Consider the following 20548-nt stretch of genomic DNA (forward strand, 5'->3'; position numbering starts at 1 on the left):
CTGGTACTCTAGATGTACCCCTAATCCAAGGTGGGGCCTCCTTGGATCAGACTTGGCTCTGACCTGTGGAGGCATGGACACACGACCTCTGGGAGTGTCCTGCTGTATCTGGCACCAGTGCGTTGGCGGCAGATCCATTTAGTCCCCGTTTATACGACAACGATTTCAACTGACAACAGTAAACTTTAGTTGCGTTTTGGCCGATCGTTTACACGACAGCAGCGTTTTGGGTGCCTGAAAACGCAATGTTTTGAAAACGGGTTCCAGAGTGCAATTTTTTGGAAACAGCAGCGTCTCCGTTGTCATGTAAACTTGCAATATGCAGTTCCTCTGAAAACAGAGACTTTTCACACATGCGCATTACGGTTCCAGTCACTAGGCACGCCGACTGTCACAACAACAATGGCGAGCTCTGTTTGTGCTGCTCACCCTGTTGATTTGAAGTGAAGTGTAGATCTGTTACTGTAGCAACTCCACCTCGTCGTCCATCCAGACACAGTTATCTGTGCATGCTTTCACCATTGTGTCTTCTTTGTTTTGGTTTGTAATCACTGCGTTGTAGAGGAAGGCGCTTCATGCCGGCGTCATGCTGTGGTGCTGCTTTGCAGATTTACACTGCCACCCATTGGCCTGGCGTGCATACTACAGTGTTTCCAGTAGATTTTGCGGCTCCGTGTGAACGGAGATTGTTTCAATAACGTCGTCATATAAACGCAGAAGTTTTTTAAAATGCAAAGGGCAGACTTTTTGGGCCGGCAGTAGCTCAGTCCATAGGGACTTGGGTTGGGAACCGGAGGGTCGCTGGTTCGAGGCCCCGTCCGGACCAAAATATGGACCGTGGACTGGTGGCTGGAGAGGTGCCAGTTCACCTCCTGGGCACTGCCGAGGTGCCCTTGAGCAAGGCACCGAACCCCCCCCCCAACCGCCTGGGGTGCCTGACCAAAGGGCAGCCCCCTCACTCTGAGATCTCTCCACTTTGTGCATGTGTAGGTCCTGTTTGTGCATGTGTGTGTCTTTCAGACCTGTGTGTAATTGACAAGCAAGAGTGAAAACATTGAATTTCCCCTCAGGGGGATTAATAAAGGAAATAAACTTAAACTTAAACTTTTCTGTTTGTAGAGAAACCGTTGTCATCTAAACAGGGCCTTAGTCCAGTGGTTTGTGAGGTGGGTTAATGGCATGTGCCACAGATGCTCATTCAGATCGGGATCTTGGGGGGGGGGCTCTTGTGGTCCAGTATTTGAGAGATGAAGGTTATTACATTGCTCCAGATGTTTTGGGTCGGTGTACAGAGCCATACTGAGTCAGAGTAGTTGTCTGTTGAGTTGAGAGTGCTCTGGGAACATGTGTCATTGTCTGTGAAGCCCATTAAATGCAGTCTGTGTTGAGTAATGTGTAATCTGTTTGTTGTCTTCTATTGAAGGAGCTGTAATCTGGGGTTACTCAGCATGGAGAAGAAGTTATTGCAGATTTGTTTCCAGCAGGTTGTATCTGTATGAATTGATAAGTCATTACGTTGACCAGTTAATGTTGATAAATTAAACGGAGCTGAGCTTGAGGTAAACATCTCCTTCTAAAAGATGATCTGTAATTTCTTACGACTCAAACAGACGATAACAGATTCAGGGAACATTTAATTCTGCATTAATTTTAGTTCTGTGTAAAGTGAATAAACATGACGTGATGTCGCTCCACTCATCTGCCTCAACAAACCAGTTTACACATTTTTATAACTGCTGATTCATTAAATCAGAGTTCTGCTGAGTGAAACATGAGCCTGAGTTTAGCCTCAGACCTCAGTGATATGAAGCAGTAGTTTGATGTTCAGCCTCCGGTTAAAGTTTTGCAGAGATTTTGACGACAGACTGACGGTGTAAACTCATCCCTCATGGAGTCCAGTGAGTTTTCCTTGTCCCAAAAAATGTGTCTTGGTTTCTCCTTCTCCTCTTCAATCACCATGACTTCAGTTATCGTCTTATGTTGCACAGATTATTTAACTTTTAAGAGACTGGATGTAAGGGAAATGGTTACGAAGGATCTTTGATTGTTCCTTTAATGTTTTATCTTAACGTATTTCTCTTGTAAGGCACATTGAATTGCCTTGTGTATGAATGGTGCTATATAAATAAAATTGCCTTGCCAATTGCCTTCTACCAGCACACAAGGAAATACTTAAGCAGCTCAGAGTAAACACTTAGAGATCTGAGGGTTTTCCTTTATAGCATCCTAAAGAAAATCCTAAAGGTGATTTCATGCTGGTATTTTATAGTCTACTTATTTTTTCATCCTTAGATTTAGAGGTTTTACACGAGGCCCTGAAGACTCTTCTGTCCTTCATTTCATCACTAACAACGACTCCTTGAAGCTTGAATTCTTCCCCAGGAGTTCAGAAATAGTTTCAGTGCAACGCTCAGCCAACACAAACAGGTCAGAACCACAGCATGTAGTTAGCGTTACGCCCCGGCAAACAAATGTGTCACAGCCATAATCATAACAACTGACGCATGGCCACAATCACAGCGACAGCAAACACCAAAGCTCCGTCATCCCACGACCATGGCAGCAGATGCTCAGCATGGAGACCGATGTTCGACCGAACTGCATTGATACATACTTTACTGCTGAGCCGCTGCAGCTCAGGGTGCGCCCACTCACACTGTGGTCACAACCAGCGGCGGTTTCCTACACCATACTGTACGAGAATACAGCTCAGCCTTCCTCTGTGGACCAGAGGTGACACCAAACGTGTCATGAGGTCACGCAGGAAGAAATTCCCACCGTGACCTTTAGCCTGAACATCTGGTGACACTGAAGATGACATGAGCATCAGCAGGAATGTTTGTTGACGTGTGTGTGTGACTGACAGAATAAACACAAACTGACACACAGGTAACGTGAAGGATTATTCGAGGCCTGTGTGGAGATCTGTTTGGATTTAATGTGACAGAGGATGGATTTTAAGGTTCTTTAGCTCCACCTGCTGCTCAGGTTTGGCTGGTGCAGAGTCGAGACCACACAGAGAGAAAAGAGATGAACCTGTGGAGAGATTTTTTTCAGAGTTACATGACTTGAGTCGTGCAGCAGCAGTGCCCTCTGCTGCAGACACACCAGACTGCAGCTCCAACTGTCTGATATTCATTATGGGCCACTTGATATTTAAGACTCAGTGTGGTACGTGTTTGTTTCTGTCTCCACAGTGTAAAGTTGTGGATGGTCCCAACAGAAGCGTTCCTTAGCGTCCCCATGTTTGGTCCCCCCTCTGTTGGGGTACCTAGCACACAGATCTGGTACTAAAAGGTGGAGCTAGAAACCCTGCAGTCTGATTGGTCAGTAGAGGACGCTCACTCTGGTTTTATGTAACCTCTGTTCATACATCAGTAAACTACAACTATAAAATGAAAGAGAAAAAAATAACTTCATTCACTGGGCCGACTGCCGGCAACTTTTAAGGTGGAACGTTAACTTGTAATGTTACTCAATGCATGAGTTGATGACGTGAATCCATCAGCACACCTTAAATTTCACTGTGACAACTTTGACCATCACTTTAGTTTTTATATGACACACACTTTTAGTAATGACTTTAAAAATATAGATGAATTTGGAGCGGATTATGTGAAGGTCATATATTCTAATCCTCACTTCCTGTGGGCTACAGCAACACTAAACCCCTGAGCTTGCCTGAGAAGGACTAAATGCACAAAGCTGCTATTTTTAAATATCCCATGGAGAGAGACTCTCACTGCAGCCTGTTCTATTTTGTTGTGAAAATGTGGGCGTGCAGCCTCGTTCTGTGGACGATAAACCAGGTGCAGACTTCCATCTGTGTCACCGCTGATGAGGAAATACAGCGAGTGCTGGACGGAGCTGTGAGTGACAACAACCCCGCCCACATTTAAGAGGACTGTCTGAACACACCGAGGGTCTAGGTACCATGTCTGAAGGCTTACTGCTGGTTCCACAGGGACTGGACTGAAAGGGTTTGGTGGTCTTTACTTTACTATGAAACTTCACTTATAACCTCTGGACATAATGAAGTTGTCTAATTATTTGCAGAAAAGGAAAAATGTTTTCAGTATTATTTTTACAACCCAGTCACCAGAAGAAAATACATTTCTGCCAACCACAGTTACGTCTGTACACTATCATGTAGCAGATGTGTTATAACTTTATATTTCAGCAACAAGTGGTTAATGTGTGGTTATGTTTGAGCACAAAAAACACTTGGTTATGGTTAGAAGAAGATTATTTGTTGGTTTAAAATCCCAGGTTTTGGGGGAGAACACCTGCTGGACACACAGGGACATCTTGCTAAAATCAACAGCTTTTTATGGCACTGTCCCGGCTGTGACAGGTCGCTGTACTAACCTAGACCTCTGCTGGTCAGCATCACCTCTGCTATCAAAAGCCGTTTGGCTCTAAACATCTATTTTGATGTTTGTATTAGTAGTAGTAATTGAAATGTGTTTGTCTTAACAGGTAAAAATATGACGTCATGACGCATCACATGTGCATTAAGACGACAGAAAATGTGTGTTTACAAGAACATTTTCTGTCGTCTTAAGATGTTTAATACTGGGCGCAACCACTTTCCCAGTTTCAGAAGAGAAGCTGATTGAATAGTATTCAGTAAACATTGTATTTCCATAAGTGTCCACCAGATGGCAGAATTAGATTAGTGTAATCAGTTGCGACATCAAAAAGGGGGGCAGGCATGTTGACACCAACCGATGGCATAGAAGCTTTAATGCTCTGAACATCTTCAGACGTCTTAATGCGCATTTGAAGTGTTGTGACGTCATATTTTTACCTGTTAAGACAAATAAATTTGACCTATTAATATCAACGTATAGACGCATAGAGCCACATGGCTTTTGGTACTCTGCAGGCGTGAAGAAGGTCCCGCAGTGACTGCACTTCCTGTTGGTGCTTCAAAGGAACAGGCTGAAGGAGAAACGGCTGGTGTCGTACCGTTCCACCATCGGCACTGTGCCGGCATGCTGCATCTCATTGTGGTAGCTTAGTTGTTCATCCGCTAACAAAGAGCTCTGCAGAGAGTGACAGCAGCAGCAGGAAGAATCATCAGCTGCCCTCTGGAGGATATCTGCGGCTCCTGGTGCCTCTGCAGAGCCAAGACAGTTATTAAAGACTGTTCCCACAAACTGTTCTTTGGTCGGAGATACAGGAGCTTAATGTCACACACAACTAAACTCAAAAACACCTGCAGGCCTTCAGGCTGACAGATCAGTATGAAATCATCTTGCAGTCCACTATTTATTTGACACGTGCAGCAGCTTCATACAGCCTTGTTTCTTTTTTTACAAGTTATTTCTGATTTCATAAACAATAATGTCGTCTGTTTTTTACTTGCCTGTTTTAATGACTAGTTCACACCTGATCAGATGAAGCTGTACAGTCTTTGTACAATGAACACTGAAACAAACCTCAGGAAACAGAATAATTTCATAAGAAATCTTTAATGTATTTATGGCATTAACAGTGTCTCGTGTGTAAATATGTCTCTGACAAGTGTCCAACACCACAGACGAGATACATAACAACACGTTACAGTCAAGAATTTGGCATTTCTTGTTTTCACATTGTGACGACAACAAACACTGCAAAAAATGAGAAGCTGTTTTTTATGTAGGATTCAGATATGCAAAGTTTCATTCAGCTGAACTTTTACGTCAGTCAAACATTTGGATTATTTTCCCTCGTATTTATCAAATCATTGTGACCGAGACATGTTCTGATTGTACGAAGAAGGATTAGGCCACGCTAGAGTAAAAAGAAAGGTCTTAGATTACGAGAATAAAGTTGAAACATTACAAGATCAATCTCGTAATTTTAGAAGAAAACAAGTCACAGACCTGAAAGTCGACAGTGTTGGAGGAGACTGTAATAAACATTTTTCTTGTATATTTACGACTTTATTCTGGAAATCTAAGATGTTTTTCTCTTTAACACGACCTGCATCCTCCTTTGTGTGACTGGGACATTTTACATTGTAAAAATAAATATTATTTTTAACTTTTTTTTTAACGTTGTTTGCTCTTTTTAAACAGACAACATATGATAAGATTTGAAGTCTTAAGATCACAGAGGAAGAAGAAGAAGATCACGTTGCATCCAGTCTTCCAACAGAAAAGTTTTGTCTCATTTGATTTAGTAAATAAATGAACTTTATAAGTCTGGACACGTGATGATGATACTTGTCAGGGTTGAATAACTCGTCACCATTCTGATTATGACTCATTTGGCATCATGACAGTTACAGATTCAGTGTGTGCTGAAAACATGCAGTGAGTTAAACTGTTTTAAACCCATGTGGTTCATAAACTGATGATGTGACAGATAAACTGCAGGATTGTCTTTAATTCATCACTGAAGTGGGACGATGACCTCATACCGACCGCTGAGCTTTTTAAATTACAGTGTTTCATTTTTTTATTAGAGGACAGGATTAGTTTTAACAGAGCGTTCCCCAGGTGTCCAGCTGAGTCCGGACGGTTGTGACGACACACTCGGCTGGACTCGGAGGACCGACCGTGAGCCGGAGTTTTGGATTTGAGTCCAGCTCTAATTTCTCTTCCAGACTTTGTTAGTATTTCTTTATTTGACCGAATGTTCTGTTAAAATGATCAATGAAAAAAGCAGAATTCACATCTTATAGGCCCAGTCACTTTTACAGGCCTGTCTCCAATAGAGGTCTGGTCTGGTGCCAAGCAGTTCGTCTTTATTTAAGTTCTTTGGATGTATAAAAGCAGGTTGTCGGCTACCTCAGATTATGTGTCCGTGTGATTATGTAATATATTATCTGAAGCTTTATACAAGTAATTTAAGCAAATAATAGCCTGGGCTACTAATAGAAGTTTTACAGTGGTCAGTTACAGTCCCAGATGTGGTCAAACTGAATGTGACGGGTGATTTAAAGACAATCCTGCGTGCATGCTCAAAACACTCAAAAATATTCGTATAAAAAAGTGTGTGTGTGTGTGTGTGTGTGTGTGTTCAGCTGTAAGACAAACAGTGGTCAGTCATCATGTAAACACATATCATTATTCATGTTTGATCATCACAGACAGATGAAGCCTGCCGCCTCCTTTAACATCGTCTTCGTCCCTTAAAAACATTTAATATTGATTTTCATCTTTAAAATCAAGTTTTCCTTCAAACAGGTGAGAAACGTTGTGAATCATAAATTATGAGTCGAGCTGCTTTAATATAGAAGTTTTTCTTCAGAAAAGATCAGTCTCACAAATTCAAGCTGTTTTCTTTAAAGAAATCTGTTTGGTGAGTGTCTGAAGCTGCTGACTCGTTCCAAGGTCATTTTCATGTACGCTGTCAGCAACAAAAGAGAGGACGGGCTTTTAATAACGAAATGACAACATACTAGGAACTTTAATAATAAAGCCTGAGGAGACTCGTTTTTTATTTCCAATATTACTTTCAGATTATTTAATATTTCCTTTTCTGTGACGGACTCATCAAACTCTCAAAAGTCTCTTTAGTTTATTTTGTCTCCTTTTCTCTCTGAATCTGACGGATCCATTTCACTATAAAAACACTACAAACAAAACAGTTTGGTTTGTAATGATCAATAATTCCACTCACGTGAGCAGAAACAGCTCCGCCTGGTGACTGTACAGATATTTCAGCTTGATCATATTTGTTCTAATGTTCATTCACTGTTGAATCAACGTCACACGCCGCGGTCGAATCACTGTTGAATTATGTTTGGATTTTGACGGATGAATCAATGTTGATTTTGAAATATTGTTTCATAAACTTTAAACATTGTTTAAAAAGTTCTTTCAACATTGAAACAGATCTTTGTGAAATGTCAGTGTTGATTTATGAGAATTTCAGAAACCTTTTTACAACCATCAGAATTAAATGTTGTTTAAATGTTGAAACAATGACTGACATCATTCCAACACTGAAGGTCGGTCATGTGCCGCACGTGTGCCTTTAACGTCGGCATGATATGTGGCCGGTTGGCGTTATTGTTTAACACCGCCTGGCGCCATCAGGAGGAGAACTCAGTGGGACATGTATGAAAGTTAAGGCAGCGAAGTCCAGGTGGGGCAGGCGAGAGAGGTTCAACAATCACTGACTTTCACCTGCGAGAGCAGTGTTCACTTCCTGTAAGATTGCAAAGCCAAACCCTGTTCTTTTTTCCTAAACCCAACCACGTGTGTGTTGAAGGGGAAAAAAAAACAAAACGTCAATTGGCGGTGTTGTACCGACGTAGTGCTTTTATTTTGAAAGAGACTGTATGCAAACTGTTCATTTCCTGTGAAAACAGAAGTGTATTTTGAAAACAGACAATGCATGTAACAGGCTGAAGTTGACACGGCGTCCCAGAACGTCAACAACCAACACACCCAGGGTACCTTGGACGTCATATGTGGACGTGGAAAGTCCATGACCAAACGTGGACATGTGACGAGGTCACAGTACAGGAGCCTGGATGTGCTGATTTTGGGGGCAAAGATGACAAAATAACTGTTTATCGAGAGAGCTGATGTGCGTCAGATCTGGGTTGACTCACAATAATCCGTGTGTGTGTTCTTATTGAGCTGAAGATCATATTATTTAATTAAACTGTTAATTAGACGCTGTCATAGCTCTTGAAATGATCTGTCGCGTTCGAGCGAGTCTCCTTCAGTCTACATTTCCTGATGGAAATCAATATTTGCAAAGATCCCAGATGGATTATAAATTTAGCAGGCTGACATGCTGTACACAAAAATGAACCTTTAAACCGGCTGAAATTTGTCACTTTATGAATCAAACCATCATTGATGACTGATTTTAGATTTAATGGAACAATTGATTTTATCGGTGTACCAACTCGCCGTCGTCATCGAAGCTCGAGCTCCATCAGATGGCTTTTCCCAGGATGAGGATACTCATGAAGAAGACCATGATGAAGAAGAGCCACATGAAGAAGCGATCCATGACCTTGGCGACCTTCCTCCACTCCCCAATGCGCAGCTGCGCGGCTCGCTGGTCCTGGTACGAGTTGGCAATGTACTCAACGTTCCTGCGCAGTCCCTGATGCTGGCACACACACAAGGTTTTCACCACGATCTCCCTCCTGTTCACCCCGGCTCCGCCTCCCCCTTCACCTCCCACACCTTTCTTCTCCTCAACATGCTCTCCTCCTCCTCCTCCTCCTCCTCCACTGGTCGAATCTCCCCGCTCCCCCTCACGTCCTCCAGCAGCTCCTTCTTCCTCTGAATGGTCGATGGTCACGAACAGATCCTCTTTCCAGTCCGTCTGGCTGGTCAAATCCCGCCCCAGCTTCAGAGAGTCCCCCACTCCAGCTCCATCCTCCTCCGCCCTCCCTCCCCACACCTGCCCGTTCACGTCCCAGTTTGTTCCTTTGGTGTTGCTGCCATTGGCTGACGGGGCTTCAGACACGTCCTGCGACAGAGGCTGTTTCCTGGACGAAGTCCCGCCGAGGCAGTTCTCGCCAACCTCGTAGACGAAACAGATGCGGGCGAGGTAGTTGAGGATGAAGCGCTCGGCCCATTGTGGGACGGGACGGGCCTCGGGACCGCAGTGGTGGATGTTCATGATGAAGATAGTGAGCGCTGTTGATGCTGTGACCATCGTCATGGTAGCGATGTAGTACTTTCCTGTTGAAAAAGGAAATAGAAGATTAGAGTTCCAAATCCATCCACAGGTAAATCTTTAAAGCAGATGCTGTCGGCACCCAGGTGTTGCTGTTTGCATCTGGGGTGTAAGTAGCCACCCCTAGTATTTACACCCCTGGTGTGTTCCTCAGCAACACTTTCCAGCTCCTCCTGGAGGACCCCGAGGTGTTCCCAGACCAGATGAGACAGGTAATCCCTCAGGTGTGTTCTGGGTCTGCCCCGGGGCCTCCTACCAGTGGGACGCGCCTGGAACACCTCTAATATGAGGCGCCCAGGAGGATCCTGATCAGATGTTGAACCACCTCAACATGAAGGAGCAACGGCTCTACTCCGAGCTCCCTCCAGATGTCTGACTCCTCCCCCTATCTCTAAGGCTGAGCCCAGACACCCTACAGAGGAAACTCATTTCAGACACTTGTGACCATGATCTCATTCTTTCAGTCACTACCCAGAGCTCATGACCATAGGTGAGGGTTTAGATGTAGCTGGACTAGTAAAAAAAACCCCAAAAGCTTCCTCTTCACCACAACGGTCCGGCGAAGCACCCGCAACATGCAGAAGTTGCACCAAACCACCGATCCATCTCACGCTCCATTCTACCCTCACTGTGAACAAGACCCAGAGATACTTGAACTCCTTCTCTTGAGGCAGTAACTCTCTCCCAACCCAGAGGGAACAATCCAGCGTTCTCCAGCAGAGAACCATGACCTCAGATTTGGAGGAGCTGACTCTCATCCCGACCACTTCACACTCAAACTAAGGCTAATCCTAAAACAATCCTAATTTAACCTCCTGAGACCTTGGGTCCTCACGAGGACATCACACAGGTTTGGTACACCTTATATTTAATTCTGCTAAACTAAGACCTGCTGTCCTCGTTCGTGGAAAGGCACAATACACCAATCCCTGTAAAAACAAGATGGCAGCCATCTCTGCCAAGTTTGCAGCCGAGCCTGACACAAAAGTGGACAAGGTCCAAAACCTGATCAGATTTAATGGTTGAAACGTGTTTATTTATGATTAACAATGTTTGTAGTTTGATTAACCAACAAATTTGACCAATTTTAACAACAATGTTCTGCACCGGTTAGATGGAGGGTAGTTTTTCATTTACACATACTTTCTTCCTGTTTCCTGTTTGGCAGCAGCATGAGTTTTGGGCACAAGCTAAATAATTTTAGTGTATTTTTGGACCTTTTAATTACTTTTATAAATTCTTACAGTCTTTTTTATCTCAAGTAAAGTCATATATGGAGAGGAGTTGTTGAGGTGGGGATGATCAACTCTTAAAGAGATGTTTGATGGATTGACTCTTTGGGCATTCTGGATTTGCCACCGTCCCGTCTGCCTTCACTGGCTGACTGGACAAGTTACTGTCCCAGAAAAGGTGAGGAAGAATCAGTCACTCTCTGTGATTCATGAGCTACTGGAGCAGCAAAAGGCTTTTCACAAGGAGTTACTTGAGCAACAAGAGAAGAGTTACAAATCATGTCTGCAAGTGATTGTTGACTCTGCGTTTGAATGGTCTTGTTAAAGATGTACTGAACATGTCCAAAGACATTCAAGACCTTGAAGCCAGGCTCCAGTTCTCACAAGCTGACTTGGATGATCTAGAAGCCAACAAAGCATGCAGCACTGAAAGAGTCCATCTCTGATCTGTCTCTGAAAGCCTTGCTGATTATGAAACTTCCATAAATAATCTGTCTGCTGAAATGGATGACTTGGAAAACCAGTCTAGAAGAAACAACCTGCTGATAGATGGTGTACCAGACTCAAAATCTGAATCTTGGAGTGGGACACAGATCAGGGCAAAGAGGTACTAATGGTTGAAAATCTGCAAAGAATAACTTTAACTCTTTCAATCAGCAATACTTGAATGCCACATGTTGTGTATTCGACTTCCCATGCTGACAATCTCAAAACTTCCATTTAAAGACGTCACAAAAGAAGGAAACAGCGAGTGTGTTGTGTCTTGAGTTAAACTCTTCAGGATGCAACAGTTGCTCTCTTTGTCCCTCCTCCGTGAGATGGAAACAACTGAACAGGCTGAGCACAAAGTTCTCAGATTTAATGAACAAACTTGGCAACACTGGCAACGTCGAGACTTGAAACTGCTCAGAGATCATTGATTCCTGAACTGTGATTGTTGTATTTTAAATAACAGCTGACAGGTGTGATCGACCTGCATCGACCTGTTCGTTACAGAGCTGCTGACCAACAAACAGGCTGTTTACTGCTGCGCTTCCAACTGTGCACCATAATCTTTACTGTCTGCAGTTACTAGTTACAAACAAAGAGCCAACACACACACACACACACACACACACACACACGCACACACACACACACAGTTTAACAACTGCAGATCTGCTTACCTGGAAACTTTCTTCTCCTGTACTGTGGGGTGCCATTTGTAAAGTGAAATTAGCAGCAACGTTTTGCCACGTTTAGCTTCAAACAACGTTTAAAAAAGTGGTGTGAATTGGTCACTTTTTACCACATTTACAGCAATATTTGAAATATGTTAAATATAATGTCACAGTTAAATCTAAATCTAAATGTTAAAGCTAAATCTAAATGTTAAATCAAGATGTTAAATGTTAAATCAAAATGTTAAATGTTAAATCAAGATGTTAAATGTTAAATCAAAATGTTAAATGTTAAATCTAAATCTAAATGTTAAATCAAAATGTTAAATGTAAATGTTAAATCTATATCTAAATGTTAAACCTAAATGTTAAATGTTGCCACAAAAATGCTGGTATTTTACATTTTTGCCAAACGCAGATATGTATTTTGGAGCTGATATGGTGAAACATAATCTCTTGGTTATAGTTCAGAAAAGATCACGTTTTGGCTTAAAACACTCGCTGTGTTGTACGAAAGCCGCTGAAAAAGCAGGAAAGGGTTCGTGAAAAACACCCAGGTTTGATGACTTAAACGCCACTGGGAAACCCCACTCCACCACCACCACTCCCGCCCACCCTTGTTGTTGTTTGCAGTATAGTTGTTGCATATAAACCTCATGTGAAGGATGTTTCTCTGCGTCTGTGTCTGACGCTGACGTCCACTGACACAGCGGCGGTATTTGACAACTTGGCTTGTTGCCTGCTGCCTCTGAAACTGACGTGGTGTGTACCGGTGTGTTTTATACTGCCTCAAAGGTACATCTGTGTGTTGGTCTCTGACACCAAAATCACTTGTAAAGTGACGGTTTTAGAGGAGTTGGGAGTGGAAACAGGCTGGGTATTATCAGAACAAAATAAAAAGCTTTTATTGTCATTGGACAAAGAATATACAACAAGATTAGGAGTGCTCCGTCATTAAACTGGAAATAAATAGTGTAAAAAGTAGGCTGTATCAAGCCGTTGCATGTTTCATTATGTTTTCATAGCACATACATTTTTTTTTAGCTTCGATCGTCAGGCAGCAGTCAGACATTTAATTATTTAAGCAAATACTAAAAAAATGACTCCACCCATCCAAGCTTTTTACCTTTGTTATAATTTATTTTAAGAATATGAACATGAAGAGAGAAACTCATACTGCACTGAGGATACATACAACAATCATATCATACACATAATCATTTAAGTCACAAATGCTTATTTCTGCTGTGATGCTGCTGAGGACAGAACATATCACACATCATCAGATCAGATCAGTCAGTAGGTCAGAGCGCTGCGTCACAGCAGCAAAGAGCTCGACGAGACTCAGCAGAGGAAACTGTCAAGAAACACAGTGTGAGCAGTGCACGTCACCACCGTGTGTGTGACACCTGTCGTCATCCTGGGTTCATGTTTATCGTCTCCTTTCTCTCGTCTCGTCTTGTTTGGTTTTATTCTATTGTTCATGTTTAGTCTGTTTCCTGTTTTATTTTGTAGGCGCACTCCTCATGTGTCTTGTCTGTTTTTACTTCCTGCCTTTGTGTGTTTTCCCGCCTCAGTGATCGTCTGCCCCGCCCTGATTTGTTTCACCTGTTCCCCGTTGTCTCCCTGCTCTCCTCGTCTCTCAGTCTGCTGGTCTCTGCTCCTTGTTGGAGTCCCTCCGTGTTCTTTGATACTTCACAGTTTAGTTTCTGTGCTTTTACCTCAGCCTGCTCCTTCAGTTCTCTTTCCTGCTTATTTTTGGTCTTTGAGCTTTATCTTATTAAAGCTTGGTTTTTATTTTTCAAACCTTCCTGCTGTGTGTTTTTGCATGTAAGATTTCTTTTGAACTCAGAAAAGCCACAACATATATTAAATGACACAGAATCTTTTAGTGTAAGATCAAAGCGCTATCTGACCAGTAGGAACATTTGTGTACAAAGAAACATTGATGCAAACAACTCTAAAATAATATCAGGGTATTTCAGGATAACGACATTCTCAACAATATGACAAATTAGTAAAAAGAAAATAAAAAATATTAATTCAAGAAGATTTGCAGCAAAATCAGTGATCTAGTTTTATAGGTTTGCTTCAGATATTCATCTGACAGAGTTTGGCTGGCTCTCCCAGGCTGTTGCTCAAATTACAGGCTGTAGGTCTGCATTATCGCATTCCCCGCCACCCATGCAGCCACCACAGACACAAAGATCCAGATCAAGGGACAGTCACAAGGTCCTATTTAGCCGTTATAGCAAGAGTTTGTAAACAGGAAGTGGGCGCCATATCGTTTTTAATGCTGTGAATTTGAAAAATATCCCAAACATTACAAAATACTTTTTACTTTGGGCTGACGGAAAAATTGTCACATGTCACTTCCTCCTTCTATCACCATAGCAACTTATTAAAGACCATGGGGTACACGTGGATCTGAAGACGATGTTTACTGAGGAAAGACACAAATGTAATCTCAGATTTTTAATTTATTATGTGAACCGTCGATTATGGAACTTTTCTTATTCTGGAGTATATTCCCATCAAGTTAAATTTGACGTTTTGGAGCGAACAGATGATGAGAGGGGCGGGGTTTTTACCATCATCATCGTTACAGGGATTGAAGAACGGGTAGAGTTTCTCAGTGAAGGAGCAGCCGGTGAAGGAGTAGATAAGAGCCGCAGTTTCAGCATCGTAGAAGGAGACCAGACCTTCCTCATAATCTACAAACACCCCCACCTTCTCAGGCTTTGACCTCAGAGACAGAAGGACACGGGGCTCAGCCAGAGCTTTGTACTCATTGTCGTTCCTCAGAGATATCGTCCAGTAACCGTTCTGAGGGTTCAGAGTGATCTGTCCCTTCCTGTTGATGGACTCTCTGGCCACTCCCAAATCCCACTTCGACTTCTCTTTAACCAGAACCTCGTAATAAAACCTCCTCGAAGTGAAACTCTGCTTTCCTAAGACGATGGTATAAAAGGAAAACCTCCCCGGGTTGTCTGGGAGCTTCTTAGCCACCTTACCACAGGTCACCTGTTTCCCGTCTTCAGACAGGACGAGCCAGGGATTCGCCGTATCAGGGTCAAGAGTCACATCCACAGCAAACTGCTGGACCCTCTTCAGCTCCGCCTCAAAGACCGTCTTCATCTCTTTACTGAGCGTCTTCTCCACCTGGTCCACAACTCTCACTGCAGTCCCCTCATACGATGGAGGACAGACTCTGACATCCGTCCAGTCCTTGGTGGGTGGAGCAGCATTCAGGGATGGGAAGGTGTGGATGAAGAGGAGGTGGTCATCAGAGCGTGAGAGCTGCTTCATCTCTGAACTCCTCTTCATCAGCTCAGAGATTTCCTGTTCCAGTTCTGTGATGAAGCAGTCAGCCTGTTTCTCTGTCGGTCTCTTCTTCTCTTCGATCGTCTCGCTGAGCTCAGCGAGGCCTCTCTTAATAAACTCTGTCAGAGCAGTGAGGACCTGAACACCATCAGCCTTCTCTGAGTCTCCAGCATCGTTACTGAGCTCCACCGAGCGTTTGATTTCCTGTATCTTCAGTCGTCTCGTCTGGATCATCTGTTGAATTCCAGTCTCTGTCTTCTCCAGTTTGGCCTTTTCTTCTTCATATTCATGTTTCAGAGGGATGACATTGTGAGTCATGTGGTCTAAAACCATGCAGAGCGGGCAGACACACACCTGGTCGTTCTTGCAGAACAGCTCCAGAGGTTTATGGTGTATCTTACACATTCTGGCTTCCAGGTTCTGCACAGGACTGATGAGCTGGTGATTTTTCAGACCCATGACTGTGAAATGAGGCTCCAGGTGAGTCTCACAGTAGGACGCCAAACACGCCATGCAGGACTTCAAAGCCTCCAGTTTGGTTCCTGTGCAGATGTCACAGGGGATGTACTCTGATCTGGAACACTGTAGATCTGAGCTGCTGTTGCTGCTGCTGGCTTTGTCTTGAGCTTTGTCTTGAGCTTTGTCTTGAGCTTTGTCTTGAGCCGACTGTCTGACCTGAGTGACCATCAGAGAGATCAGAGTGTTGACCCGCAGCTCGGGTCTGGTGTAGAAAACCTCTTTACACACAGGACACTGACAGGGGATGTTCAGGTCCCAGTGCTCAGTGATGCAGGTCTTGCAGAAGTTGTGTCCACACGGTGTGGCGACTGGATTGGTGAAGACGTCCAGGCAGATCGGGCACAGAAACTCATCTTGAGTCAGCAGACAGCCGGCACCAGCCATATCTACACTGACAAGAGGCAAAGTGTGAAAACACAAAACTTAAAATATGTGCTTGAAATTTTAAACTGTGAGTCCTGTAATACTGATGAGTATGTTTTAAAGTATGGTGCTATTCTGGAACCCAGTCTCACTCCGAAGTCGTCGAAAAACAGCACTTGGTCAGTGATTTCCAGCGTCAGACACTGACGAAAAAAGCCGTCCTTTCACATTAGCACAGTACTCTGCTGGTAGCCATTATTGTGTATTACCGGCCCTGCAATCTGATTGGTCGAGAGAGACAGTAAAACCGTGACGATATTGGAGTAAAACATCACGGTTATTTCACTGTGTATGTATCACTCCGCCTCACAGCTGATTGCAATCAACAATCAAATCAAAACTGACGGTTAGTGTCAGTTAGGTCAGCAGTTGCGTTGCGTCCCTGGAAAAGTATTTAAACAAACTTCCACCAGATACAAATGCACTTTATCTGAAGCCCAGGATGACAGCAGCTCACACAGACAATATCTGGTACACTAAAGCTCTGCTGGGAATAAACTCACTCGCACAGATGCTGCCGAAGATGTGTAAAGAGGTGGGGACAACAGAACTGTAAATCCAACAAACACCGACTTTCACCAAGGAGGCCGGTATTCACTTCCTGTAAAGTATTCGGACGGGATTAGTTTTCCATAGGGATGTGGACTAATGTCAGTTCACCACAGGATGTCTGTAATATAAATGTCTGATTCGCACGGGACAAGAAATCTCCGTAATTCTACCAGAGATGGGAGTGGGTGGTAACTTGAGTGGTAACTCGGTTTGCACCCTGGCATCACCTCCCTGTCAGCATGTGCATGCTACATTGCTTCCTGTTAGCATCAGCTGAAGGATAATAATAATTAATGATTAGCCCAATGTGAAATATTGCCCATGATCAGGATTGTGTGTACGCAATGATTAGCAATATGGATTTATATTAGGCCTACCTAACACAACCACAAGTCTCGTGGATCTGAAGTGCTTTCTTCTCGACCTTTTTGATTCGTCTCCCACGCAGGGCTATGCCATCATTAGAAGAATGTCCACTATCACAACTACAGACAACATCGGATACTTCGTCAAGCGCCTCCATCATCGAAAAAATGCGGAAAACTAGTTGTAAACGTGGAAAAATGGTTGTAAACAGGACGTGACAAAATATTTACATACATTTTTACAGAGGATCATGTTTGCACAGGATTAATATTACCTGAGGTATTTTCTCCAGACTGTTTTACAGAAGGTAAAAGTCGGCGTAATGATTACAGACATGGCGCGTTTGGACGGGACTAAAATCCCTGGTAATAATTACTTTACCCCACGTCTCCATGATAAACTAATCCAGTCCAAATAGGGCTTAAGATTGTAAAACCAAACCCTGTTCTTTTTTCCTAAACCCAACCACGTGTGTTTGTGGGCAAAACGTAACCATGTGCATTTGTAGTTAAGGACAAAAGCATCAGTCCACGGTCTAGTAGCTGTTTCAACACAACAATTCTTCCTGGATTTTCCCTACATGGAAATTTCTGACACAGTCATTTGATCTGGTCCTCTTGTAAATGCTGCCGTGAGAACACGAACCAACTCTAGGCAATTATACAACTTTGTGACAACATGAGTCCCTGATTCAGACCAGAGGAGACCACTCTAGGGCTGACAGCAGCCTCACCCTCTGCGAGGTGTCTCAGTATGGACTCATGTTCCTTTTGTGAAGCTCCACAGCACTCATAAGAGGCAGGGAAAAAGCTGAACGGAGTGTATTAGGAATACAAAACAAAGACATCAATACGGCAGGCAGAGTAATTCCAAAATGACATCTCATGTGGTCCACTACCAACACAGTGTCCTATTTCTATATATTCTCACATATCTCCCATCATTAGACACTTTAACACCGAGTAACACGATCAACACCTTATTACGATCCAAACCAACACAGACTTCATGTCATCTTCACCCATGACGTTGTCCACAATCTAACTTTGTAGGCGCACTAAACTGCTTTACCTGTCGTAAATAAATTCTGCCTGTATTCCAACACAGGAATAAATACCCAAATACTGACATAGTGCTTTTATTTTGAAAGAGACTGTATCAAACTGTACATTTCCTGTGAAAACAGAAGTGTATTTTGAAAACAGACAATGCATGTAACAGGCTGAAGTTGACACGGCGTCCCAGAACGTCAACAACCAACACACCCAGGGTACCTTGGACGTCATATGTGGACGTGGAAAGTCCATGACCAAACGTGGACATGTGACGAGGTCACAGTGAGGATGTGCTACTTGCTGAGCTACAGTTGGTACGATCAGCTGCACTCACCTGTGTTTGGTAGAGACTCTGCTGTGTTGTTGAAAAAGTCTGAATGAACTCCGTTTCGTTTGTCCTCAGAGTGAACTGATCCTCATGAGGACCGCAGCTCCACTGTTGCTTCGACAAACTCTGATTTTCTTCTGTGTTGAAACTCGTCTTTCCAGTGCTGCTCGGCTCACTGAAGCTCTGAGGACGATGTTACGTGATTACAGTGACACACCCTTTGCACAAAATGAGATAAATCTGGAGGAAGTGTACGTGCACCCTGTGGTTACTGGACACTTATATATGTTTTTCTTTGCATTCCTAACCTGTAGCCGCCCACTAGACATACAATTCCAAGACAGGTCAGTTCAAGATATACAAGACCTGAGTCTATGTTTGGGTCAGTGGGCCACATCTCCTTCAATGAGCCCAGAGCAATCCTATAGTGATTAAACTCTAACTGTCATACTATACCTCTGGTATACCAAAGGAGTCCAAAGTGGGAGAAACAGAGAAGAGTTTTGAATGTGTTTGCAAACATCCATTGGGCACTGAGTTTATTTTAGCTGTGACCAGCTGTTCTGTAGGTCCATCAGTCGGTCGGCCCACAAAAATGTCCCTACCCTTTGGCAGCCGCCGTGTTTGACTTAGGAGGCTGAAATATTATAAAAGGGAAACTTTGCTGATATTAAACCAGCTGTATACCATCACAGTGTGCAGATGAATGGTGTTTGGTTTCCCTCCATGCTGCTGCCAATGCTCCGACCTCCTGTAAAAGCCAAACACCGTTCATGATGTGACACACAGCGGTTGAATGTAAGTTTCCCTGCTGTTCTTCACCAGGTCCTGTACAGCAGAGTCGGTCTGAATTCACTGTTGTAATCATTAAAAAGCAAAAGTGGCATGTGCTTTCATTCAGTAGGCTATATTTTCAGTAGCTAGCTAGCTAACCCTGATTTTGGTTGTGGACCAGGGAAGAAACATATATGTCCTTCAAACCTCTCCAGGTAACGAGTGTCATTAAAACACCACATGCTGCGGGCACAATGTTTAACTCCAAATACACAAAACCAGCCTGAAAGTGAAGGAACTCTGAAACAACTGCATCAGAGTCAGTGGAGCACAGCTGTGTCGTTGTCGGACCCTGGTCTACATGATTGGCCAGTCTGCATTTGAGGGGCAGGACTTAGCAAAGGGTGTGTGTGGTGTGTGCAAAGTCACACTTGTTTTATTCCAGAAGAAAATGTGCTTTGGCTTTAATATCACCATTAGATCAAAGACATGCTGAGCAAAAAAAAAATGCAGCAGTTCTGGTCTGACAGGATGCAGGACTCAGATAAACTCTGTCCCTGTGATGTTATCACATCTGCTGCCAGTTGTTGTTTCTGCACTGGTTCCTTGAAAGCATTCATTCACTGATTCATTATCTGTAACTGCTCTATCCTGTTAGGGGTCCTGAGAGGTGAGGTTCACCCTGGACAGAGACACGACAACCATTCACACTCACATTCACACCTACGGACAATTTAGAGTCACCAATTAACCTGCATGTCTTTGGACTGTGGGAGGAAGCTGGAGCACCTGGAGGAAACCCACGCTGACACAGGGAGAACAGAGACGACAATGCTAACCACTGCTCCACCGTGCCACCCTGTGTCTTAGAAACAAGTCCTGTCGCCTACATTTGTTGACTGGTTTACAAAAATATGTGCCTGTCTTCGGCCAGTTTTTCCTGTTTGTCAAGAGTCAAGTACCACGTGAAGACTGTGGGACAGTGTGTGTCCTGGTGTTGTGGCACATGACGGATAGTCTAACTTGGTCCCAAAACACAGTAGAGACGGGAAAGTGTAAATATCTATCCATCTAAATGAGACACCTGTCTCAGTGTCAGTCTCTGAAGCAAATACTCCATGTATTACAACCACCATCTTTCCACAGATGAACAACTCCAACAAAACTTTA

At 43.5% G+C, this 20548-nt stretch overlaps 1 protein-coding gene across 1 annotated transcript in view; it reads right to left on the reverse strand.

Moving 5' to 3' along the window:
- Nucleotides 1–5458: 5458 nt before the first annotated feature.
- Nucleotides 5459–20548, reverse strand: part of LOC117265346 (neuronal acetylcholine receptor subunit alpha-10-like) — a 29151-nt gene continuing 14061 nt past the window's right edge. Inside the window, exon 6 of the mRNA XM_033639789.2 lies at nucleotides 5459–9650. Coding sequence (XP_033495680.1) covers nucleotides 8890–9650 — 761 coding nt within the window. The 3' untranslated portion in view covers nucleotides 5459–8889. The remainder of the gene's footprint in view (nucleotides 9651–20548) is intronic.

Source organism: Epinephelus lanceolatus, chromosome 11, assembly GCF_041903045.1.
Source record: "Epinephelus lanceolatus isolate andai-2023 chromosome 11, ASM4190304v1, whole genome shotgun sequence".
In the NCBI taxonomy this organism is placed as follows: domain Eukaryota; kingdom Metazoa; phylum Chordata; class Actinopteri; order Perciformes; family Serranidae; genus Epinephelus; species Epinephelus lanceolatus.